Source organism: Pseudoliparis swirei, chromosome 21, assembly GCF_029220125.1.
Source record: "Pseudoliparis swirei isolate HS2019 ecotype Mariana Trench chromosome 21, NWPU_hadal_v1, whole genome shotgun sequence".
Classification (NCBI taxonomy): Eukaryota; Metazoa; Chordata; class Actinopteri; order Perciformes; family Liparidae; genus Pseudoliparis; species Pseudoliparis swirei.
The window spans coordinates 4315698-4342596 of record NC_079408.1 but is presented as its reverse complement, the minus strand read 5'-3'; the positions used below and the strand labels follow the sequence as shown (position 1 = coordinate 4342596).

At 42.6% G+C, this 26899-nt stretch overlaps 2 protein-coding genes across 2 annotated transcripts; both read right to left on the bottom strand.

Annotated features, from left to right (window-relative positions):
- Positions 1–1976: 1976 nt before the first annotated feature.
- On the bottom strand, positions 1977–16295 carry supt16h (SPT16 homolog, facilitates chromatin remodeling subunit). Its single transcript, XM_056442360.1, has 24 exons — positions 15698–16295; positions 14559–14651; positions 14184–14354; positions 13877–14029; positions 13655–13801; positions 10686–10837; positions 9980–10152; positions 9317–9407; positions 9139–9212; positions 8927–9039; positions 8784–8849; positions 8165–8263; positions 7642–7757; positions 7005–7158; positions 6804–6931; positions 5993–6255; positions 5782–5900; positions 4699–4937; positions 4545–4620; positions 3874–4043; positions 3655–3784; positions 3436–3568; positions 3254–3331; positions 1977–2841 (listed from the first exon to the last, which is right to left on the bottom strand). Exons 1-24 carry the CDS (start codon positions 15761–15763, stop codon positions 2717–2719), a joined length of 3129 nt encoding a protein of 1042 aa, XP_056298335.1. The 5' UTR covers positions 15764–16295; the 3' UTR covers positions 1977–2716.
- A 629-nt stretch (positions 16296–16924) lies between these two features.
- On the bottom strand, positions 16925–26027 carry tox4b (TOX high mobility group box family member 4 b). Its single transcript, XM_056442365.1, has 9 exons — positions 24729–26027; positions 24419–24487; positions 22929–23201; positions 22571–22831; positions 20298–20597; positions 20093–20173; positions 18707–19366; positions 18474–18628; positions 16925–17899 (listed from the first exon to the last, which is right to left on the bottom strand). The coding sequence occupies exons 1-9, from the start codon at positions 24834–24836 to the stop codon at positions 17842–17844; spliced, it is 1965 nt and encodes a 654-aa protein (XP_056298340.1). The 5' UTR covers positions 24837–26027; the 3' UTR covers positions 16925–17841.
- Positions 26028–26899: the final 872 nt, after the last annotated feature.

Sequence of the window (26899 nt, the reverse complement as noted above, 5' to 3'; positions counted from 1 at the left end):
CAAGTAGCACTTAATATTTCTTCTTTTTTTTATATGGAAGATATGACAATTAATATCTATAATATTAATATGTAGGAAATAAAACAATATATTTAAAGTAAGGGAACAAATGCTGAGGTCTTAACACAATAAACAGTTTTATTTACTCATTTTTTTGTTATTTTTGCATTTTTTTAATGTCCTCTTCTGAAACCAGCTTTAATTAAAAACATATTAATAAATGATGACGGTGTGGGCATTTCTTAAACGAGTTTCCCTGCATGGTTTATGAACATATCTGTTTGAACGAGGAACAATTAAAGTAGAATAAAATGAATAAAATGATCTTCTCGAGTTCGGGTGTGAACACGTCTTCTCTTACCCGTCTGGCGCGTGACCTCCACGAGGAAGAAAACTGCCCCTGTGGAGCGGAGGAAAGAATCAAATAAGAGAATAAACCAACGCGTTTTATGTCTTTTAGAAACGAATAATACAAAACATTTGACTTATCTTGTTGTTCTCAAAGTTGAGGAAAGAAAGAGCACAAACCAAAGAAGAGCATCCTCCTGCGACCGCCTCCCTCCATGATGAGCGGCAACGAGGAGAAGATCATCCAAACGCAGGTGCACACCGAGATGAAGGCACAGGTGTGCCGTGTGACCCCCCCCCCCCCCATGTCTCTGGGTTTGGATGCTTAATGGCCCGCGACCAGCTGGAAAAAACATGGTAGGATGTTTATTTTAGTGCACTCCGGACAGGGGGACGTTTGCATGGCCTCGAAGGTTTTAGTATCTTTGTGAGGACACACACACACACACACACACACACACACACACACACACACATTGAGAGCATCTCCCACTTCTCTAAAGGGGTCATTATTCATTTGAGTCACATCCAGGTGTGTATTTTTGGAGTGATGCTTTGTGGGTAGGGGTGTGTGCATTGAGTCAGATGTGTGAGTCCCCACTGGTATAGAAATACAAGCGCGTGTGTGTGTGTTTGAGAGCAGTGGACCACTGCGGTGTGTACACGCCGGCTGGGGAGGGCGGGAGGACATTTGCGTTGAAGAGGAGGGCGAGTTGTTGGTTTTAGGGCACGACTCACAACGACCATGGAATATGAAAATAAGTTGGAAGGATGACAGGATGAAGCTTTTTTAGATATTCTCTCATCACAAACCTCCAGGAATTGATCCGTACGTGCAGTGTTGTCCGTTTCCTCATTATTATGAACATTGCTGCTGTGGTTTCTTTATAAAATGTGTAAATATCCCCAAATAAATGCTCGATTTACTCCGGTTGGAATAAGATGAGTTAAAGTCTGCTGTGCGAAAATGAAATGAAAGTTTCTTTTAATCGTTGTTTTGGCCGAAGACAGACGTGTTAAGATGATTCAATGGATTAAGAAAGAAGCTTTATTAATGTTTAATCTTCCCCATTCTAAAATAATAATTTTTTTTGTGGAAGAGAAAGAGATATTTGGGAAAATCCTGATTAAAAGACGTGTTTGAGAACCAGTTTGATCCTAAGGGGTCAAAAGGTGATCCTCCTCTTCACGAGGCCTCAAGGTCTCACACACACCCATTCCCCCCCCCTCCCCCCTACACACACACACATCAGAAATGCTCTAAACGTTCCCATTTCAAAATATTTTTTAACCCTTCAAAATAAGACTAAATTGATATTCAAGAGGTTGCTTCCCTCTAAAGGTCAATTTAGTCTTATTTTGAAGGGTCAGAAAGTATACCTCTAATTAAATCTGCCAAATGTCTTTAGTTTAACCAACAGTCCAACAAATTATTTAAATTCACAGCAATATAAAACATCTGAAGGATATTATATAATATATATTATATGAGCATAGAGTTCACCGACATCTTTAACGGACTCAAACGTCACGTGCACAAAGGATCATGGAAATCCAAATTTAACGATTTTTTTCTTACACATTATATAAAAGCAGAATTAAGATAAAGTTCAAAAGAAAAGAAAAACTACAGTTCCTTTTAATTTTATTACAAAAACAAAAAAACAGGATTTTTAGAATTAACAGTACAACAACGATTCTACTGAGAATAAAAATAAAAAAAGGGATCAGGGAGGATGAGTGTGAGGGAGACGGGGCGTGTGTGTGTGTGCACACATTTACAAACCCCCATTTGAAAAAGAAGAAATCAGAAAAAAATGCATCTGCTCCCCTCAAAAAATAAAATGTTCAATCTTATTACTACAAATTTAACAAAAGACGACGGGGAGAGAAACAAAGAAAAGTGGAGAGTCCCAGTTTTATACAAAAACACTTGGCAGAGGAAGTCAAGCCGTTCTTTTATTATTATTTATTAGTTAAGAAACTCTTCTTCAACAGAAAATAAACGATGCTCGCAATAAAAACCCATTTAATCATGCACACACACACGAAACCCTGATGGATGGATGGAGGGGGGGCGAGAGAGGAGGAGGAAGGAGAAGAAGGGGTAAGATAATGGATGAAGTGTGTGTGTGTGTGTGTGCCGGTTCTTTACCATTTCCACATGACACTTCACTGACCGACACAAAAATATGGGGTGTCTACGTCTATATACACATCGTGTGTCCGAGCATGTGTGTGTGTGTGTGTGTCTTAAGTGTGCGAGTCAAGAGCCAGTTGGAGTTGAGGGAGGGGGTCAAGGGTCAACTAGGTTTGGCAGTATGTGTGAGAGAGAAAGAAAGAGAGAGAAAGAAAGAGAGAGACATGCTCAGCGTCGTCTCTTCTTCTTGTTGGGCGTGCTGCTGGGGACTGAGGGGCGGAGCTTCCTCTTCTTGTTGTTGGTATTGCTGGCGGTGGTGGTGTCCTCCTCCACGTACTGGCTATCTCTGTCAGCTGACGACGACAAACAACATTTCTTATATAATAAGCGAAAACACCAACAGCAAAGATGTGTTTTTTTTAAAACAGGAATTATTATTATTTTATTAAATATAATCCAGGAGCCGAGAGGAGCATAAATAATTTGTTTATGCAAACGTATAAAAAAGAAAAGAAAATTAAATGTTGGATTTGTCTTTCCAGTGATATCACACATATAATAATTGTATTATTACAAATAATATTATTTTCCAACTTTTTTGTATTTTTAAATTCTTCATAAGCTGCACCGACAAATAACAGAAATATACTTTTAAATAATGAATTCACAGGAGCTACATTAACAGATCCTTTATTTACAGATCCTTCATTAACAGATCCTTCATCATCAGAACCCACGGAGCGTTCCTCTTCCTCGTGTACGAACCTTTCCGGGCCTCCTCCTCCAGCTCGTCCCAGTCTTTGCCGCTCTCCTCCTCGCTGCCTTCCGACTCGACGCTGAAATCTAGAAACAAAGAAGACGAGGAAAATATTAAAACTTCTTATATTTATATTTGAATGAAAAACCTCTGAGAGGACCGTTGTGACGAAGAAGAGTCGTCGTCTTACTGGAGTCCTCCGTGTCCGAGCTGTAGTCCTCGTCGCTGTCCTCTTCCTCCTCCTGCTCCTCGTCGTCATCTGCAGACGGGTTGAACGTCTCGTCCTCCATTTCGGACTCAGAGTCTTCCTCCGCTCCACTGCCCTGAGACACAAACACACATCACCCCGTCAGCGAGGTGTCGGTTCACGGTCTCGCCGTGGTCTCTGCGCGGCGGGCCGTGGCGGTACCTCGCCCTCGGGGTCCAGGAAGGACCAGCCGCCCTGCTCGAAGAAGCCCTCGGGGTCGTCCACGATGGTCTTCATGATCTTGGTCCAGTTCAGGGACTGGACCCCCTCCGTGTACTTGATGTCACACGAGCTGCAGAGAAGGAAGACCATCAGATCCACGGGAACAGGAGCGGGGGCCGAGGCCGATTATTATAATAATATTAATAATAATCAGCGTACTTGAGCCACTCCTTGATGGGGTCCAGGGAGTTGACGGGCACGGCGTTGATCATGGTGACCTTCTTGTTGTATTCTTTGTAGACGATGACCACGTCGAAGTTCTTCAGGTGGAACTGCACGCGCTCAAAGTGGACAAGCTCCACCTCGTCGAGGGTCACCAAGAAGGGGGGCTGACGAAGACGAGGGTCAGTTATCAAACATTTATTAAAATATATATATATATATATATCTCTTAAAAAAAATTGTATATAAAATTTAATTTTTACAAATATATATATTTATATATACACACACAAAAATATATATTTATATATATTTTACTTTTTGTGTATATATATTAGTTTTAATATTTGTGTGTAAAAAATATACAAAAATATATTTTTTGTATATATATATATTTCTGTGTATATATATATATACACACAAATATATATATATACAAAAATTATACAAATATATAAAAAGTAATATATATATATACACATATATATATACATTTTGTGTATGTATATATACACACACACACATATATATACACACATTTTGTATCTTTTCAACAAAATATTAAATATAAATTCACTCTAACAAGTGGTCATCCACCTGGGTGTCACGTTACCATGACGATTAACACCAGCGACCACTGTAGAGTAAAACTCAAAGACGTCTCTCACCCATTCCGTGGTATTGACGAGGGACCCGGAGGTGGGCTGCAGCAGGCAGGTGCTCCTGTAGGGGGCGCCCTGGAACCTGGAGAACAGACGAGACCCTCAGACCTCCAGAACACCGTCCGCCGCCGCCACGGGGGCCTCGTGTTGCGCCACTCACCCGAGGTCTCTGAAGGGAACCTCGAACTCCAGCTGCTCCTTCGTCAGCGTCTCCACCTTCTCGATGAAGTTCTTGAAGGCCGACTTGAGCTTGTGCCGCATCTCGCGCTCCATCTGCTCGGCGTACAGGTCGTCGCGGTCGTGCATGTGCTGGTGTTTGCCGAGGTCCGTGGTGATCTCCCCGACCTCCGTGTAGAACTGGACGTCCGTGTGGCGCCTCTTGCCGAACATGATGGCGTTCTGGAGGACAAACAAATGAAAAGGTTGGACGTCAGGGGAGGACATTTACTTTTTTACAAAGGGGCAATTTTTTCCAGGAGCAGTGAAATCCAGGAGCATTTAAAAATAAAATGCGGGCATTTTATGAAACATGTGAAATAACATTTAACCGTTTAAAAATAAATATAATTATTTAGGCTCACAGTTTATGAGCAATTGTCATAAACATTTAAATATGACTATTAGGCAATAATAAGACTATTAGGCAGTAATAGGACTATTAGGCAGTAATCAATAAATAATCAGACTATTAATAAGTAAAGAATATTAGGTAATAATAGGACTATTAGGTAAGACAAATAGGGCAATATCAAGACACTAGGCAGTAATAATAAAAATATTAGGCAGTAATAGGACTATTCGGCAATAATCAGACTATTAGGCAGTAATAAATATATTATAAAGTAGTCGATTTTCTTAATTTAAAAAAAAGCAGGCAATCATATTACACTTTATTGTTATTTCTTTGTAGTTATTTATTGTTATTAATTTTTTTAACAATAACTTATTTCATTTAAAAATAATAATTTAAAATGATATTTATTAGTTTTTTTTCGTGTGTACCTACCTAGTACGGACAACACAGAAAGGACACAACAAAGAAAAATGCTATTAAATGATCATAATTATTAGAGGTTATTATGGGGGATGTGTTGCCCCTCTCCTCGTGACATGAGGGGCAACATTATATTTATTCGGGGCATCTTCTGCCCCCCCCCTCGTGTGTTCCCGACGCCGTCGTCCTCACACAAAGATAATCCTAACTTTGAGGCATCGGTCTGACGGGCTGAACCCACGGCGTTACCTTGAGGTGGAAGTGGAGCACGATGATCATCTCCCCGTCGCACGGCTGGAAAATGGCGTGTTTGATGTTGTTGTAGAGGATGTCCACCTTGTCGCCGCGGACCGACGTGAACCGGAAGCCTGAGAGAGAGAGAGAGAGAGAAGACTTTATTGGAGAAACCGAGCGGCGGTTGAAGCGTGTCGTCCCAATAAGCTCCGCCCCCTCCCCCCACCGTTGGTGTGCGCCTCCACGGAGCCCTGCATCCTCTTCTGGGCGATGTTGGGCCGGATGTAGAGGTCCTTGAGTTTGGGGTTGCTGCGGTTGAGGTTGATGACCAGCGAGTCCTGCTTCACGATGCCCTCCTTCTCCTTCTCCTCCGCCTCCCGCGTCTTGTAGCGCTTCTGCACCTCCTTGATGATGCGGAAGGCATTCTGCAGGTTGGTGGACGGCACCGACGGGTCGCCGGGGGTTTTGAGGTTGGACGCTCGGTACGTGCTGAGGGGAGAAGAGAAAGGGGCGGAGTTAGAGGAGGGGCTGGAGGAGAGGAAAGATACACTTTAAGGGAAACTTAAAACCCTCAAACCGGACCGAGACGTCAATGTGAAGCCAGATTAACAAAACACTTTCTCTGATTTATACCCAATTTATCTATGGAATCTATTATATTTTTATATATATGAAAATGTGACACAATTTTTTCTTTTATTTTTTTCTTCATTCGTCGAGTATTGAATTCAAACAGGAATAAACTCAATATATATATATATATCTAAATATGTATATCTAAATATATATATTCAAAAGAAAATGTAAACACTCCCAAAAACATTATATATACAGATTACATATATATTGTTTGTATATGTTAAAATATATAAATATATTCCAATTCTTTAAGAAAATACATATGTTTTCTTTTAAATACACACACACATAATTATCAATATATATATATATAAAAAAGAAAATATATACACATGAAAAAAGATTATAGAGATATATATATATTTTGTTGCATTTTTTATCAGATGGTGCAGACTCACATTTCCTTAACGAACGTGGCGTCGGGGTTGGGGAAGATATTCCCCTCCTGTCGCCCCAGAGAGCTGCCGGGGACGTAGAAGTTGATCCTCAGGTACGTGTAGTCGCCTTCTACGGACATACTGATGTTCTACGGAGGAGAGGACGCGTCAGTCGGCGTGGACGCCGCAATGGGAATCGACAGAAAGATGGCGGCGGCGTACCTTGATGGTGGCGATGTGGAATGGCGTGGCGATGCCAAACACGGGCATGACGACGGTCTCGTACTTCTTGTCGATGAAGATCTTCATTTCTCGGATGTCCTTTTCTCTCGGCATCTGAGACATGTTCTTATAGGACACGTTGGATTTTCTGGCCCTGGAGAGGAAAAGAGGAACTCGATTAATAGAAAAATGATTTATCCTCATATAGTTTCTTATTAAGCTACTTATAACTCATTTACAGCCATCAGTGAGGAGGGTGAACCACTTTCAGATGATTTAAAAGTTATATTTAAATACAATGACCGTGATCCTTGTTGTCAATGTGCAGCCATAAAAAGGAAAATCCCAGATGACACAAGACAACTTAATCCTGTATAAATATATACATATTTACACACAAATAACAAAGAGAATATTAAAAAAATACATTAAAAAAATGTACCGGCAAAATAATGAGGAGAAATTGTTAAATAAAGCAGATTTATAAAAAGAAAACACATTTGCACGTCTGTTCATTATTTTTTAAACGCAGCATTTCTGCACAGGTGCAGATTAAGATCAGGCTACAACAATATTCTTTTCTTCTCGGAGAAGGATTACGAAGAAATGCATTCTGGGTAATGTGCCCGCCGCTCACTTCTGGATCTGATGGTCCCCTTGCCGCTCCGTCAGACGCCGCTTGGCTTCCTCGTTCAGGTGATTGGCCAACTCCTTCTGGTGAGCCCGCCTCTTCTCCTCCGCCGTCATCTCGTTCTGGAGTTTGGACGACAGACACAAGTCGGCGATCGTACACACAGACACCGACGTGCAGGAGCATTTGTACACAAAGAGAATGGAGAAAAAAATTAATGAATGTATAACGCTTCCAGGATACGGACGTGTCACACCGTTTTTGGATGGTCGGAAAAATTAATTTAAAAACACAAGAAAATAAACCAAAAAAAAGGCACACAAAATGGGCGACATCTTTTTCCCCGATCATTAAATGGATTTTTTTACAACTAAAGCACTTAAGCCGATGAGACTTAATAAAAACAGTGAATAATTACCTTCCCAAGTAGCTGGTAGAGCACAAAAACATTCACACTCTTAGTTACAGACACTCGGTCAAGGTGCCAAATTAAAGCGGTTATCTGACCGCGGGGAGCAGCCACACTCACTCGGGTTCTGTCTGCCAGCAGCGCGGCACTACGAGCGCCCTTCCCCAGCAGCTCCTCCGCATCGTCCCCGTCTTCATCGTCGTCGTCCTCATCGTCATTCTGAGGAGCAAAGAGAGAGAGAGCGAGAGAGAAGACATTACAACACAAACTCTTTAACGCAAATTCTCAAGCAGTGGCTTTAAATAGAGGCTTTTATTTTTAAATCCAGTCTTATAAAGTATATTTGATAGCGTTTGTTTAATGCATTACGCTGTTGCTACAAACGCAACACTTCCTTTATGTTTAAAACTATAAAAAAAAAAAAATTGTAACCAGACTTTTATTGTGAAAAATTAACAGTGGTGCTTCAAATGTAGCTACTGCCATCTGGTGGCAGGTGTACGTCACTACAAAATACAGTTGGGAAGAGACAGTAACACACACTAATTGAACAATAACGCTTTAGATGAGTAACCCAGAACAAAGTGTTGACAATTATTATATAAATAAATTTACTGGGTTTGTTTACATTATTAAAAATGGAAATCTGACCGTGAATACGGATCCTAAAGCATCGCTTCAAAACGTTTTTTTAATGCATCAAATATACCAGCTGTTCAGCTTCAACGTGTTTACGTACCTTTAAGAAGATCCCCACATTCTTGATCTTTTTCTTGACGGGTGTGAGTATCGTGGCGGCGTCTTCCTGTTACGGATGAACAACAACAACAGGTCAAGAAGTCGCCCGACCGAGTGACCTCGACCCTCGGCGCCCCTCCTCACCTCGTTGATCTGTATCGTGTCTCCGATGAACAAGGCGTATTTCTTCTGCTCGTCCTTTTTGCCTTCTTTATTCACCAGATCGGCGAAACCCAAACTGACGCTCAGCACCATGCCTGCACACACACACACACACAGGGGTCAACGATGATGCAATGGCCCCCCGAGACGCTCGAGTAGTGAAAGCAAAACATGCGAATGTGCCGAGTTCTCACCTTTTTTGAGCTTGTACTGGTTTTTAGAGTTCACGACCAACGAGCCTTCTCTGAACTCGATGCCCATCGCAAAGCTACACAAAAACACAGAAGAAACACACAAAGATATGAGACGAGTGTGTGAATGCGAGCGAGAACGCGGAGAATATTATATATATTTTTAAATGCGTGCATCTACCCGAGGTTTTTGGTGAGCTTTGATGCGAGCTCCGACTTCTCCTTCTTCACGTACTCCTGGACCGCGTTGTACGCCTCGCTGATTTTTACTCCTGTAAACAAGAAAATAATGTTTATAAAAACAGATAAAATATTAAAAATATATACTGAAGTTAAAAACTATTACTCATATATATTATAGAACATGGATTGATTGTGAACATTAAATATTTCTAATCGTTTATTTTTGTAATTTTTTAGCCCATAAAAGCCAAAGATTTTTTTTTAAGCCTCTAAAATATGATATTATTCTTTTCCTTGTTGTGACAAAATTTGAACCAACATTTTGAATAAAAAAATGTTTCACTGCAATAAATCAAAATAATATTCAGCAGATTCGTAGATGATTTAAAACATTTATTAAGAATAATTATAATGTATCTAGCGCTTTTCGAAGTACTCAAAGACACTTTACTTCACATAATTAAAACATCCTAGAAGCTATACAATAAAAATAACTACAATAACAATAAAAACAATAGATACAAACAATAAGAGCGTAGAGCCCACAATCACACATGAAAAGCCGTTCTGAACAGGTGAGTTTCGATTTGCGATTTGAAAGTGCAAAGGTCGCACGCTTGTGCCCAGAGCTCCCACGCTGCCGACGTGCTCCTGAACCCACCGTGTTTGAGATGCTTGAGCAGCTCCTCCTCCACCTGCAGCAGGAAGTTGTAGTTGTCCTGCATCTCCTGGGGGGGGTCCACCATGAGGGTGCGCACCAGGTTGGAGCAGTACGACTTGTAGCGGATCCCCATGGCGCACGTGATGGCCCCGAAGTGCATGTGGTTCTTGTCGCTGGAGCGGGGGAAAGGGGGCGTGGCCTTTAATATGACGACAGGGTCAGAATGTATATATCCGTCTTTAGACGTTTGTTTTCATGCTTCTCGTCTCTATGCTAAGCTAGGATAACTCTATTGTGTATGCAGCTTCCTGTGTGTGTTTGAAGCTTGATCAGCAAAAAAACTAAAACATTCTGCAACTATTTTTATTTATTTATTATTCAGTAATTTCTCATCAAAAAAATTAAAGTGGCCAGTTACACTCAAGCTTAAAATGTTTGCTTTACTTATTCTATGATAATAAACTACATATTTAGGGGTCGTAAAGTGTAAAATAAGAAACTTGAAGGTATATTTTGGTGTTGTAATTTTCCCACATGTAATAGATCCAATCAATAGATGAATAGATAATGAACAATGTGTACTACATTAGTTAAAATATCTTTTCAGAAGGTGTTGGAAGAAAAAAATAAAGGTTTCTATACAATTACCAACCGCTGCAATGTTAAAAACATATCAGCGTGTCTCTGCTCAGGTGAGGTGAGCTACCTGACGACGCTGAACTTGAGGCTGTAGTTCCCTCCGCTCTGGATGATGGGCGGGTAACACATCTCCACCGTGGTGGGGTCCGCACCGCCCAGGTACTTCTTCTCCTCGATGGCCTTCTCCACCGACTCCGCCAATTTGCTGTGGCGCACTTTCTGTTGGGGGAGAGAGGGGGGGGGGGGGAGACAGGAATGACGTTTCTGGATTTTTACCATTAACTCGTCATTTATACTTCAGCTGAACTGCGCCCACACCACACACACACACACACAATACCTGCAAACTCATGAGGGGTGAAAAAGGTGACAACGGGGGGGTGCAGGTGACTTTTTTTGTTTTGTTGTCACCACACCACATCCACGTTGTTTGAAGCCTCAAAGCTTTTAGAACCACAACTACAGTCATTTTATTGTTCTGACCACAAATCTAAATAATGATAATAAACAGTTTAAGAACAAAAGGTTCTCCGCTCTGACTCAGCCCTATAATGATAGTAATAACAAATATACATTGTCATTATATATAGGGCTGCAACAACAAATAAGTTGAATTGAGCGCAGAGCGGCACAGGGGGAACCAGAGCGGAGGGAGAGGACAGGACGCTGCGTTGTGAGAGCCAATCAGCGCTGAGCTGCTCCTCTGTTGATGAATCTAATTGGCTGCTGCTGCTCACGTGGCGCTGGATGCGGAAGTCATTCACGTAGTCGGAGACATTCACGGAGCTGTGTGCGCCTCCGGGTGACGTTATGAACCCAGCCACCAGGGCGCTACATGTCACGACGTGTGTGGCATTTCCACAAGAGTATAACGTAGAAAACGTGGTTATTTATTCCGTGGCGGATAGCGGAAAATATTTTTCCACGGAGAAAGGCAACGGAGATAAACCACGCCGCTGTGAGCGCTGCGCGTGCAGACAGCATTTAACGGGGCGGAGCAGCGCGTGCGCTCTGATCGCTCTTTTAATGAAGTATAGATACAAAAAATATGCTAAATCACATCGTTTTTAACGTACGGGTACTTTGTTAGCATCGCTACACCGTGCAGCGTGACAGCAGCAGATGTAGCGGACTAACATTCAAGCTAACCTAACTTCCCAAACGCTGTCGACATCTGAACGCTGATTGGCCGAGACGCGACACGTCCATCAAAGATGTTCTATTGCTTAGAGCACCACTTCACATTTTGTCCGCGTCTCACTGCAATCTCAACGGCAGCGGGCCAGGTGAAAAAAATAATAAATCGTAATGCGTCTCTGATATTGTTCAGGGGGCCACATGGGGACCACTGCTCAGGAGAGGAAAGCTGTCGGTCTGTTTGTGACGGTTCATCACCATGGTGACCAGTGAACAGGGTTCATCACCATGGTGACCAGTGGATCTCCAGGACCTTTCCATGACTTTAAACCAAATTTCCATGATTAAACATTTTGTGAAAACTGTCTATACGTGACAAAGTGAGAAGATGTAGTATTTAAAATAACAATGAGAATTCCAAAGCATACCGTATATATACCGTGTAAATTAACATTTGAATAAAACAAATTTGCATTACTTTTCCAAATATTTTGGGATTTTATTTTTTTCAATTACTTTTCTAGGCCTGCTAATAGCCATTTAAACATTCCATGACTTTTCCAGGTTTTCCATGACCGTACAGACCCTGTTTTGAATAAAGGGTTGAAAATTAAAGTTTTTTATCCGATTAATCGATAAAATAATCAACCGATTATCAAAATAATCGTTAGTTATAGCCCCAATTATATATAATATGGTTAAAGACATTCATGAACCAACTTCCTTTTTTTAGCCTGAACAGTCCTCATGGACTTCTCCCTGAATCTGTTCCGTCTCTACCTGTTTGTCACGATACTCATATTATAACTTCTATACATATTACATACCTGCCATAAATATCATGATACCCGATACCAGAATTCAATACACCATACAAACAATATGGTACCATAATTACGAGACTGGTATATTTATCTATAATAGGAATAAATAAAACATCTGTATGGTTCACTTTTTACCAACTTTTTCAACACTTAACAAATGTCAGTAATATTAGTATTAATACAGCCAGATATGAATGAAACTACATGGTTCCATCATAGCATTGATGTTACACTATGAGGCCGTTAGTCTCTGACCAGATGATCCACAGTTCATCAGGATGAGCAGCTGGAGAGTTACACAACTTTACAGACTGAAACATTTCACTTCTGGCATCTTTTTATTCTTTAAGCCGAAGTCTCTAAACTCCGCCACTTCTCTCGCTGTGAGCTGCGCAGCGCAGTGTGCGCAGACAGCTCGACACGGAGCAGCGCGTGCGCTCTGATCGCTCTCTTAATGAAGTATCGACACTAAAAATATGGTAAATCACATCGTGTTTAACGTACGGGTACTTTGTTAGCATCGCTACACCGTGCAGCGTGACAGCAGCAGATGTAGCGGGCTAACATTCAAGCTAACCTGAACCCCCAAACGCTGTGGACATCTGAACGCTGATTGGCCGAGACGCGACACGCCCCATCAAAGATGTTTTATTGCGAAGAGCAACACTTCACACTTTTCTCCGCGTCTCACTGCAATCTCAACGGCAAAACAAAAACTCTTCGGATCTCCACGATTCACGTGGATGACCTATTTTGAGTTCAAAATGGTGAATTTCACCGAAAGGTGACAAGTTTGCAGTTATGGACACACACACACAACAGATTTTTTTGTTTTTTTTCAAGGACTTCTCCAGGCCTGGAAATAACCATTATTTAACGCCATGACTTTTCCAGGTTTTCCATGAACAAACAAACCCTGGTTACAAGTGTGAGATACCATAAAACTAGGAGGGCGATATCGATGTTTTACCAATTGAAATTTTTCCGTGAAAATGATATGACGTAAGCGCAGGAGCACCTGAACAGTTACAACACAGGTGTAACGCCAGGACACAAACCCTCAGTTCCTCCTCACCTCGTCCGCGTCAACGATCTCCATGACGCGCTCCTTGAAGAACTTGGAGTAAACCTCGCTGGTGATGGCGGCGGCCTTCTTCATCAGCGACAGCTCTCCGTCTTCCTTCACCGCCATCGCGTACGCGACCACGGCGCTGATGTCCACCTGCAGGTGAGAGAAGACGGAGGGCGTCGGCCAAACTAGAGACGCACAAAGCGGCGTCTCCGGAGCGCGGTTTACCTTCTCCAGCCCCCCGGAGGTGATGGTGTCGTTCCAGCTCTTCATGTAGTCCCCGGGGAATTTGTCTTTGCTGAAGATGCCGACCCTCTTGCCCTCTTTGCTTCCTCGGATCGCCTCGATCATCTTGTCGAAGTTCGCCTTGTTGCTTTCATTCTGGAGGGATTAAGAGCCCGATTTACTCCGACGAGAAACACACGCAGAACAGGCGTTCACCGCGACATCCGCACGTCTTCAAATCGTGCGTGGACACAGCGTACGACGGGCGGCGTGCATTCGGCCATTACCTCCGTGTCTTTACACAGGTTACCTTTTCTCTGGTGAGCAGCGTGATGGGCGGCACGCCGTTGGCGTTCTCGTTGCCTTTGGTCATGGCCACCTGTTTGAGGAAATCCACCTTCTTCTTGCTGGCGAGGAAGATGATTTTGGTGTCGCAAAACACCATGATGGTGTCCGTCAACTCGTAGCCGAACAGCCACGTCTGAGGGGAAATTAATGAGGATGTTGAATCCAGATTGACAGAGTTTTCCATTAAGATGCATGTTTAGTGAATGAAAGACGGACAAAATAAGCAAGTCCACACACAGCTTCCATAAAAGGTTAGTTAAGATGACGATGTCGTCATAATGTGTGCAACATTCTCTCTCTCTCACACACTCACTCTCCCTCTCACTCACTCTCTCACCTGAATGGCAGTGGACTTGGCGTACACGATCTCCTCGTCCACGCCGACGGACACCACAATGGCATCAACTTTGCCAAACTCATCTTCTCCTTTCTGGAAAAAGAAAGAGACACAAGCACATGATGTCACGTTATGCATGAAATGGAAACATTAGTACAAAAACAAACTGGGCAGGTGCTTCTACGACTAAAATCATCTCCAAGACAAAGAGTGTTTCAGATGTCACATGAACAACCCTGCTGTGGGAAGCCAGCCAGTCGCGTTAGCATCGTTGGAAAAGTAGATATGCAACACCAGCACCTGATATTGCATCACCTGGCTGCACCCTGGGGGCCTCCAACTCTCACAAAGCCGGGTCTTTAAGTCTTTAAACGACTTTTAAAAACACACAAAGCTGTCCTTAATTGGCTCATTTGTATTATTTAGCTTCAATAACACAAGTGAAAGCTAAAAGTCACAACTTCTAATGAGTTTTAATACCGTAATAAGTGAGGCATAACGTCACGTGTTGTCATAATTTAAGTTAAAGTGGTGTCCAGACGCATCCTGCACATGTTACCGGGACATATTCATGCTAGCTATAAGCTAACAGCTAGCATTCGCTTGTAGCGAGCCGTGAGAACTACAAACTGACACTCGGCGACATTACACGTCTAACGGCTCTTCGTCAGCCAACGGTCGGACACCCGTGCGCGCGACATTGTGTTCCGGTGACCACTTTTAATACGACGTACTGGGTGAAATTAACGCACGCGCTCGGGGCTCGTGGACAAATTCGATTTAGCCGCTCGGCTCGCGAGTTAGCTCGTGGCAAAACTACCTAGCTAACGTGGAACATGAGTTAGCTAGAGTGCGTGTGTGAGACACTAAAATGAAAAACGCTTTATTTAGCGAACAACATGGGGAGTTTTTAAGTGTGAATGAAGCGGGTTTTTAAAAAAGGCCCGAGGCCTAGTGGTCGGCACCGCTCACACCCGACAACAGAGCGCCTTCGCCGGGGGAAGAAAAACGCGGCTAACGTAGCCGTTGGTTACGTTGGCTTCACACGGGTCACTTTCCTCCTCTCGGTTTAAAAGCGAAGCCCAACAGGCGACTAACGGCCGTTGGAGGATTCGAAACCGCCCGTTGGTCCCGCTCACCTTCCAGTTGCTGTACAGCCTCTTGATCCGGCGGTAATACGCTTCCTTGTCCAGGTTTACCGCCATGGTGCAAACTCCAGCTCCCGGCTTCGCCTCTCGAAAGCAGGCCGGATGAGGATGATGAGGAGGATGATGAGTGTCAACTAACAATAACGCACTTTCTTCCTCTCCACGCCTGTCGAGGTCCACGCGCCACTACCAGTCCTGCCTCTCTTATATTTTCCCCAAAGAGGCCTTTTTTCACTGATATAAGGAGTCATGTAAAAAAAAAAAAAAAAAAAAGAGACACCCCAAAAAGAGCTTTCTAAGCTAGCACTCGGTTAAAATACGATGACTTATTAAAATGTAATGTAATTTGGCTTTACGCCACACTCGCAACCACGCACACACCAATCTGTTATAATTAAGTCCTCGGTCCCTCCTCCTTTCCTTTCTCCTGTGCTTCCTTCGCCTCTCCCTCCCCCTCCGAGCCTCCACATATCAGCTTTTACAATTAACAAACGATATTTAAAACCATGATGGCGCACGACAGAAGCTCCTCGCGTGACCGAATGAAACTGGATAACGGGACGAAGAGAGACGATGAACAAAGGCCTCAAATGTCGGGGAATTCCTCGTGTTACTTTGTAATTTAATGTATTGGTTTTGTGGCGCATTCTCGCGTGATGCGCGAGCGCCCCCTGCCTTGTATTGACCCCTGCCTTTCTTTCCCGCCACGGTGTTTTTTCCCGCCATCGTCATCAAACGCTGCTACTGACGGGAATCTCGCGATAGAAACTGCTGCGATGATGTCACGTGGGCAACAGCACTTTTCTTGCTTTTCGGGAATACTTTTAGGTTTTTTATGAACATTTAGTATTGTTTTTTTGGACTGTTATTTTATACATTTAAATTGTCAAATGTATATTTATAATTTTGCTAAATTACATATTTTCAGAAAAAACGCCAGCATAAAAAAAAAAGTATATTAAAATTGTTCTATGAATTGTTAGTTTTAATTTTTACACTATGACAGCTCAATAATAAAAAATATAATAGTATTTAAAAATAAAAATATTGAGTGGCAGAAACCCACAAAATTGACATAATAAAAACAAATAATATACATGTATATATATATATATATTTTGTGTGTATATGTGTACTGTTCCTCTATCAGCTCTTGAATAAATCAAATAAATGCCACTCCAGCTATAATCCAGAGGCCAAAATGTGCATCACTAAATGTATATTAAAACATAAAATATTTTATTTTATCATTAAAAACACTTCCAGGATATCTACAATAAACCAGACCAGTTTCCTGCATTATTTCATTCGACCGAGAACATGATTTCTTTTTTCTTTTCTTTTTCGGAAGCAACCATTCCCTTGCTTTATTATTATGCAAATAGACCTGAAAGAAAAAAAGTTCTTAAATTAAACAGACATGTTAAAAAGTAAAGCTTTTCATATTCTATCCCCTTCCCCCGGTACAGTAGTGTTGTCGGAGCTGGTGTGTTTTATTTCATCCCATTAACTTTCCCCAAATGTAACCCCAAAAAGGTTCCTCATGAGAGTAAATATGCACCATATATTTAAAAAGCTCCCATAGCACCTGAATTAAAATCTTTTGCATGATGGTAGAACAATTAATAACTTCTTTGATTTCACTCAGATTAAATCAATCCCCAATGTGACAGTAAAGGGAAGAGCGTACACATATGAAGAGGATTTCTTTTGAAATGACTCAAATTAAACTCATGATTTTTCTCCTGCACAATTTTTTTTAAAACACCATCAATCCATATAAATTGTTCTTTTTTGTTGTTGTTCTTCTCTTTCTTTTAGCAAACCCATACTTCAGATTCACAATAGATCAAAAGGAAGTTTCTTCTTCTGTGTTAATATTATTCCTCCGTGTGTGTCCTCTGAGTCGGCGTTCCCATTTGCAGTATTTTCCAAATAATTCAGAGTTTCTTTTTTTCCTTTCTGCTCTGCTGGAGAGTTCGTTTGAAAAGTGTCGATCACAGAAAAACACTTCTTTTTTTGGTGATTTTTCGAATACTCTTCCTGCGACCGCCTCGTCGAGATGATGCGAGCGAACCCGACGCTATGTGCCGATACCTGATCCTCTGATCACGCGCTACTCTTTGTCCCGGTGCTCATGCCACGGAGGTGGAGTTCTGGCCTTGGATGGCGCACCACGCCATGAACACGTCTCTGTGGAGGCAAGGAAGACGTTTAGATTTTTATACTTTAGCCATCAATTTATGACTACATTTAATGTGAATTGTTTGATCTATTTTATAGGCCGAACAATTATCCTATATACAGAATATATATATATATATATACACATAAACATATACATATATATACACACACACACATATATATTCTCTAACAATAGAGTAATATATATATATATAACAATAGAGTAATATATATATAGTTTTATTTTATTCATTTAAAATTTTGGGCTGATCTTATTTTATCTTATCATTTATATATATGTAAATACAAATATGTATATATATATAAATAAATTAAAAAATATATATATAAAAGAAAAAGAAAAAAATATATATATATTTATACAAAAAAAAGATAAAGTAGGATAATTTAAGATAAAATAAAATAAGATAATTAAAAATAATTCTTAATGTAGAAAAAAAATATCTTGTGCCCAAGATTACAAATGACTAAAATAAAACAACAGAGTAAAAAAGTATTACGATTATCGTCAACAGACGCAGAAAGACGCTCATGACTAATTACATGCTGGTGAACACACCTGCAGTGTGTGGCGACGCACTCGTTGCTGCAGTACTCCTTGTCCCAGTCCTGGCTCTCCACCGCCGGCCTCGTGCAGCCGGCGCGCATACAGGTGATGCGGCTGGCGGCGAGCGCCGCGCCCGGGACGGGGGCGACGTTCACCTCTACCTCCATCTGGGAGAGACGACAAGGCGTTAAGCAAACGGCCGTGAGGTCACGGCGTGCAGCTCAGGTCTGCGGTGCTGAACTCACCCCTTCCTCCACCTCCTCCTCCTCTTCCTCCTCCTCCTCTTCCTCCTCGCCGTCCGCCGCCGACTGCCCCACCTCCATCGCCAGACCCGACGCGGGCGCCTCGCAGGCCGACGTCACGATGATGGAGTCCGCCGGCCGCGACGCCAACGACGCGACGACCTTGATCTGCAGCGGCGGCGGCGCCGTGGCGACCGCGCCTCCGCCCCGCGGTTTGGCCTGCAGAGGGGGCGGGGCCTGGGCGTGCACCATCTGCTGCCGCCGCGGCGGCAGAGAGGTGCTCTGCATTTGCTGCAGCGGCGGCGGCTGCCGCGGCGAGGAGGAGGCGGATATCGCCGTGACCGTCACGGCGCCGGAGGGCAGCTGCATCTGCTTGATGATGATCTTGGCGACGGTCGGCGGGGGCGGGGCGGCGGCGGGCGGAGGCTGGGGTTTGATGGCGCCGGTGCGGGAGCGCGTGGTGACCTGCGGCAGGTCCAGGATGATGTTGGAGGTGCAGATGTTGGTGATGGTGTTCTCCTCGGGGTTGTAGTGCTGCGACCGGGTGGAGCGGGCGGCGAGGGCGGAGGCGTGCGCCGCCATGACAACGGGGACCAGGGCTGCAGGCGGGGGCGACGGAGGCGACGGAGGCGACGGGGACGTGTCCATGACTTCAATGGGGGCCTACGGAGAGGACGGAGGAGACGGAGACGCTAAAATATATACTTACCATTCATAAATATTATTGTACTTATATAAATACGAATAACAACTGAAAACAGGGTGAGGCCATTTAATAAATGTACTACCATGTACTACCCATGTACTATTCATGTACTCTTCATGTACTATCCATGTACTACCCATGTACTATTCATGTACTATTCATGTACTATCCATGTACTATTCATGTACTATTCATGTACTATCCATGTACTATTCATGTACTATTCATGTACTATCCATGTACTATTCATGTAATATTCATGTAATATCCATGTAATATCCATGTAATATCCATGTACTATTCATGCACTATTCATGTACTATCCATGTACTATTCATGTACTATCCATGTACTATTCATGTACTAATCATGTACTATTCATGTACTATTCATGTACTATCCATGTACTATTCATGTACTAATCATGTACTATTCATGTACTATTCATGTACTATTCATGTACTAATCATGTACTATTCATGTACTATTCATGTACTAATCATGTACTATTCATGTACTATTCATGTACTATTCATGTATAATTCATGTACTATTCATGTACTAATCATGTACTATTCATGTACTATTGATGCAGTCTCCAACATGAAGGGAACTTGGCTTCCTCATCAGGTCCCTAGCACCTTTCCTTTGCACCTTTCCTTTCCATCCACTCAGCCACTCACCTGGGAGTTCTTGCCGGCTCGGTACTCGACCAGCGCCTTCATGTAATCCTTCTTAGCCGCTTCGTTTTTCCTCTTGTAAACCTGAAGAAGAAGAAGAAGGAAAGAAAGAAAGAAGGAAAGAAAAATAAATAAATATATATATATATATATATATAGAGGAGCCCGATGGACCCAGAGTCCCCGTCGGGGGTCGGTTCCCCCTCACCTGTTTCTGCTCCTCCCCCAGGCTGTCCCACATGGACGCCACAATCTTCGACACCTCCCCGAAGGTGGCGTTGGGGTTCTGTCCCTTGATGGCCGCCTGCGTGTCCCTGAAGAACAGAGCGTAGGCCGACACGGGTTTGCGCGGCTCGTTGGGGTCTTTCTCGCCGCTCCCCGCCTTCCCCGCCTTGCCTTCTTTCCGCCGGGTGGTCGGCGTGAGGGTCGGGGCGGAGGGCAGGTAGTCGGACAGGGAGGGGTCGAGGAGGGAGACGGACAGGGAGACCGGAGACTCCACCAGGACGCTCTGATTGGAGGAGGGGGGGGGGGAGGGGAGGGGAGAGTCAAGAACACGTTTACAAATGTGACCAGAAACACCTCCCAGAAATTACATATACATATTATTTATATATATATCTATATATATTTAAAAAATATATTTATATAGATATTTGAATTTGAATATATATATAACAAAAAATATATATATAAAAAAGAACATGTATATATATATATATTCAACAACAAAAATATATATACAAATATATTTTTAATATATATATATATACTTTTTCTTTTTATATATATATTTTTTGTTATCTATATATATATACAGGACTGTCTCAGAAAATTAGAATATTGTGATGAAGTTCTTTATTTTCTGGAATGCAATTAAAAAAACAAAAATGTCATGCATTCTGGATTCATTACAAATCAACTGAAATATTGCAAGCCTTTTATTCTTTTAATATTGCTGATTATGGCTTACAGCTTAAGAAAACTCAAATATCCTATCTCTAAATATTAGAATATCATGAAAAAGTATACTAGTAGGGTATTAAACAAATCACTTGAATTGTCTAATTAACTCGAAACACCTGCAAGGGTTTCCTGAGCCTTGACAAACACTCAGCTGTTATAAATCTTTTTTGTTACTTGGTCTGAGGAAATATTAAAATTTTATGAGATAGGATTTTAGAGTTTTCTTAAGCTGTAAGCCATAATCAGCAATATTAAAAGAATAAAAGGCTTGCAATATTTCAGTTGATTTGTAATGAATCCAGAATGCATGACATTTTTGTTTTTTTAATTGCATTACAGAAAATAAAGAACTTTATCACAATATTCTAATTTTCTGAGACAGTCCTGTATATTAAAAGATATATCTATATAAGTATATTTTTAAAATATATATATATATATAAATTATATAAATATATATTAGGGCTGTCAATCGATTAAAAAAATTTAACTAATTAATCGCACATTTTGAAATTCATTTAAAGTTTTTTCTTTTTCTTTTTAAAGACAAAACTTCCCACAGAGCTGTGTTTTCAAAGAGGCTCCTACCTATAAAGTGCCAGCGAGGTATTTAATATTGTGGATGATAAATTGTTTCTTCAGTGAAATATCCAGATTAGTAAAAAAAAAAAAGTATATTGAGACCCCATTGGTCCTGTCATCTTTAACACTGAACAGCAGAACCAGTGGCCTTGGTAACTGACTGACATTCACATATGTCACGTTAACCCTCTGGAGGCTGGGGGCATTTTATACATTTTACAAAAAATGTAAATTCACCTTTTAAAGGCGTTTGCATATGACACACCCCCCACGTGTTATACATCAAACATTCCAGAACAATCTCAGCTCTATTCAATGAGGCACATTTGTCCTCGCACCGTGTTCTCTGGTTCTCTGACTGACAGGCTGCTAAATGAGCCTCACCTGTGAGGTGGGAGGTCCTTTGTGATTTACTGAGTGTTCATTGGTTGTTTTTTCGCTAAATGTTGACAGACAAACGGATTGACCAATCACGGTGAAGGTTTCGTGTGACGAGTTCTTTCCGGCGCGTCACCCGACACGTCGCCCCTCGGTTCCTCTGTGTATCAGAGGGGGAGACGGGAGGAAGGAGCGGAGGAAACCCGACTGATTCATCCACGAGTTTAAACTGATTTATGATCCTTATTTTCGCGGAGAAATAATTGTTTTAAAAACGGAAACAGTGTTAAACCGTACTGCCGCGGTTTGACACTCGGTTTGAGTGTAAAAACTTCAACGAACACCGGAAGTAAACAAAGTTGCGTTAATTGCGTAAAAATATTTTAGTGCATTAACGCGGCCAAATTAATCGCATAGATTAACGCGTTAACGCTGACAGCCCTAATATATATATATAAAAATAATATTTAAATATATATATCCAAATTGCTCAAATTGTGCCATTTTAATCCAAAGCGCCTGTAACTGTAGATATTTTATGGAGGTTTTATAACTCACCCGCCGGAAGACGTCCATGTCGTCATCCTGCAGCGAGCTGGTCGGCGACGCCGTGGCCGACAGGTGGTTGTCGGGCGACCGCGGGCGCTGCAACATGGCCCCGCCCCCCAAGCCGAGGCCCAGCTGAGCGCTGAGCTCCGATTGGTCGATGGTGGTCAGCTGGCTGGAGCCCAGCAGGCCGTGGCTCATGTCGCCCAGCGGCACGTCGATGGTCACCAGGGACGAGCTGCTGAACTGAGAGCCGATGGGGTGGCCGAGATCCTGAGGGCGGAGATTAAAAAAAAGACAAAAAACGTGGGCGTGAGCTCAACCGAGCGTTCGATTCCCCCGAGACGGCGGCGCCGGCGCCTCTCCTCACCATTCCCAGCGACGAGCCCAGCAGAGCGCTGCCTCCCGATTGGGCGATGACTCCCAGACTCAGGTGCTCCAGTCCCTGCGAGGGGGCGTTGACGAAGGTGGAGGCGAAAGACGGGTCGTCCCCTTCGACCACGGCGTTGCCGGGGACGACCACGCTGGCCGAGGGGCCGGAGTCAGACAGCTCCCCGAAGTGGGAGACCACGTCGGACACGGTGAGGGCCGAGTCGGGGGGGATCTCGAACTCCTCATCGCCGAGGCTGGGAGTGTGGAACGTCTGGGGAGGAGGAGGAGGAGGAGACGAGAGGAGAAGGAGGAGATGAGAAGGTGACGATAGGAGAAGATAGGAGAAGACAAGAGGAGGAGGAGGAGGCGATAGGAGAAGACGAGAGATGAGGAGAAGGAGAAGATAGGAGAAGATGAGAGAAGAAGGAAACGAGAAGTTGACGAAAGGAGAAGACGAGAGGAGGGGAAGGAGTTGAAAGAAGGAGGAGATAATAGAAGACGAGAAAGAAGATAACAAGAAAGAGAAGACAAGAGAAGAAGGAGACGAGAGGAGAAGAGAAGGAGGAGACAAGAGGAGGAGGAGAAGGAGTCGAGAGGAGAAGGAGATGAGAGAAGACCAAAAAAAGATGACAACAAGAAGGAGTAGACAAGAGGAGAAGGAGACGAGAGGAGAAGAAGTTGAGGAGAAGACGAGAAGGAGTTGAAAGGAGAAGTCGAGAGAAGAAAAAGGAGACGAGATAAGGCGAGAGAGAGAAGATGACAACAGGAAGGAGAAGACAAGAGGAGAAGGAGACGAGAAGAAGAAGATGAAGGAGATGAGGAGGAGGAGACGAACACGTTCATCATAACACACAGATGACTAACGAGCCGCCGCACTGGGATGATGAGTCACTCAACATTCTCGTTTCCTAAAAACATGATTTACTTATTCTTAAGATAGAAAAACAAAAGTCTGAATGTGAATAAATAAATAAATAAACTTCATGAATGACTGAAGGTCAATGTGATGATGTCACTAAAGGCGCGTTGATGAAGAATCTAATATTAACACGGTTGAAATGCCAAAAACCTGCATTAAAATAGAAATTATGATGATTTGATGAACATCGTTAAACCGTTTAAAAAAAACATTGATCGCTTAAAAATAAAATATACAGACGGAAATAAGAACTGAGACTTTATTTACCGATACGGGCCGCTATTATTAAATAACTAAATGTGACATTAATGTTGACGCATATATCTAGCAGAGGATCTTTTTAAAATGTTATTTCAAATTGTACAAACTCGTCACTTTGGGGAACAAACAGGAGGATAAAAAAGATTGTAAAAAGCAGATTTTTTGACATATTTTGGACTTTTAACAGGTCCGAAACTCTTAAATCCTATGACTCTGTTGGACATGAACGCATCTCCTTGATTTAAAGACAGAACACGTGTCCCCAGATGTAAAACAATACCCCAAAAAATACCCACATAAAGGCCTACCTCTGAGGAGGAGAGGAAGGGATGGCTGGACCCGGAGATGGTCAGGTAGTTGTCGCTGCCTCCAGGGAACTGAAACATGTAGGGAGGAAAAGAAAAGATTATTCAGAAAGAAGGAAAAAGTAGTGTTTCCATCCTCCTCCACACACACACACAGTCTCATAATAACCACAACAAAGCATCAACACACTTGAGGTGCGTTCACGGCCCCCCCAATTAACGAGGTAGAAGACGCAACGCCTATATGGTACATTGTGTCCGTGTGTGTGTGTGCGCGTGCGTGCGCGTGAACCGTTCACGGGACGAGAGTCACCTTGCTGTCCGTGTCAAATCCATTAAACGACTGCGGGTCCAGGAACTGCGGGTCCCCGTCGTGCGGCCCGGTACCGTCCGTTAAGTCAGAGTAAAAATTCAGGTCCATCCTCTCAACCGGGCCTCATGTGTTCGCTAAGGGGGCCCGAGGTGTTCCGAAATTAACCGAAATGATCCTATTGTTCCCCCTGTGTTTAAAAAAAGTGTGTGTGTGTGTGTGTGTGTAAGTCGCTCCAGACAGCTCGTGGGCTCCCAGACGCCGAGTCTCACCGCGCACGGCCGACAACACTGACAGCTATCGCACAGATGTTGGGCTCGCTCACGCGGAGCACGTGTGCGCGAGCGACACCGGGGGCCCAAAATAACCGGATCCGCCCGGTCGCTGCGTTCGCCGCCCGAGGAGAGCAGGGTAGGAACGTGGCCGCTGACCCGGTCCGACCACGGCTTAGCGTTAGCTGGCTTTGGCGCAAGGCTGCAGCTGCTGCCGCAGCCCCGGAGCTCGTTTGTCCGACCGTCCGCAAACGTAACAATTCATTTAACAGGACCCGGTGTTGTTGGGGCAACACACACACACACACGCACGCACACACACGCACGCACACACACGAGAACCCGAGGAGAGTGGTCGCTTCAAGGTGTCTGACAGGAGGAGGAACACCGAGCGAGGAGCTCTGCGTCTGGCCAGGATGCTCAATGGATACCGGAGACGGGGATCGAGAATCAACGCCGGATGTTGAGCGAGACGGGTTTCAAAATAAAACCCGATAGCTAACTTACTTTTTTATTTATTTTTATCATGTATTCAAACAGTGAATGTTTGTTTAAACTATTAAAACCAATATTCAAACATTCACTATTTATTTTGAAAACTATTCAAACATGTATTCAAACATTACAACTATTTGTTTACACTGTTGTTATTATCTGGTCATAATCGAGGTCACAAACTGGTCTCACAATTATGTTGTGTTTCTATTTAAATTTACAAAAGGTTCTTGACTTAACAATCGTCTTTTTCTGTTCTTCGTTCAACGTGGAAATTTACCCTTATTTGCACAAAGACCCAAAAAACCTAAACTGGAATACCACTAAAAGACAAAAGGTTGTGTTTGTTCATTTGGGTTAATTTGACTTTAACGACAAAGATATTTTGTATACATGAGAATTCTCTACTAAATGACTCAAGGACCAATTTACCTGATGTTTTGGGAGCTTTGGGGCAGTTGCTTATTTGCCAGTTGGTGATCGAGCATTGATTAAATTGAAGTCGAGGCCGATCATCAGTGGGTTTATCACAGATGTTGGTGATTATGTCGGCAACAAGATGCTGAAGAAAATCTAATATGTTTGAGTTTTGGGTCTTAACTTAAATTATGAGATTAAAACGTCTATCTAATTATACAACAACTTTGTTACGGCCTTTTGGATACCTGGATCTAACAGACTTGTATACACAAATCATAGATTTTTGCTTTAAATAAATAGATATGTATATATATTTATTTTGCAAAATATTGAACCACATGAAGTGTATCCGTTACCCCACAACTTTAAAAAATCTTGTTTTTTTTGTCACCGCAAAAAACGCCCTTTATGATTCCTGATTTTATTTTGAAAGCCACGACCGGAAGCCCCGGTCACTTTTATTTTATGGAATTAATCCATCCGAAAAACGAGTTTAACTTTGCTCCAGTTGGTGATTGCAGCTTTAACAAGCGTCTGACGTGTCACAGCGTTACGTCACAAACTATTCATAAAGTCTTAATCGATACGTTTATTCCTATTTTACCTTCTTTTGGATGGTTGTCTTTTTCATTTTTAGATTTAAAAAGACTTTAACAACAGTAGTAAGGAATACGTGTGACTCAGCTCGATCCTCAAAGGGTTAAATAGGATTAACTGATGTATTAAAGGGACATAAATTAAACATGTCCGGTTGATGCGCTCGAAAAAACAAAGATCGTGTTAGAATTGATCACATATGAAGAGAAAGGCGATTATCTTTTATTACGTCATAGGTTTCTAATACCGACTACTCTTACCTCCATTCTCACCCCCGAAAATCTGATTTATGTTTTGTTTTTATCCCACTTTTGCGAGTGAACTTCGCCCAGAATTGATTTCCTCAAATATCACAACAGGGCAACCGACCGGCTTCCTGATTGTACGTAC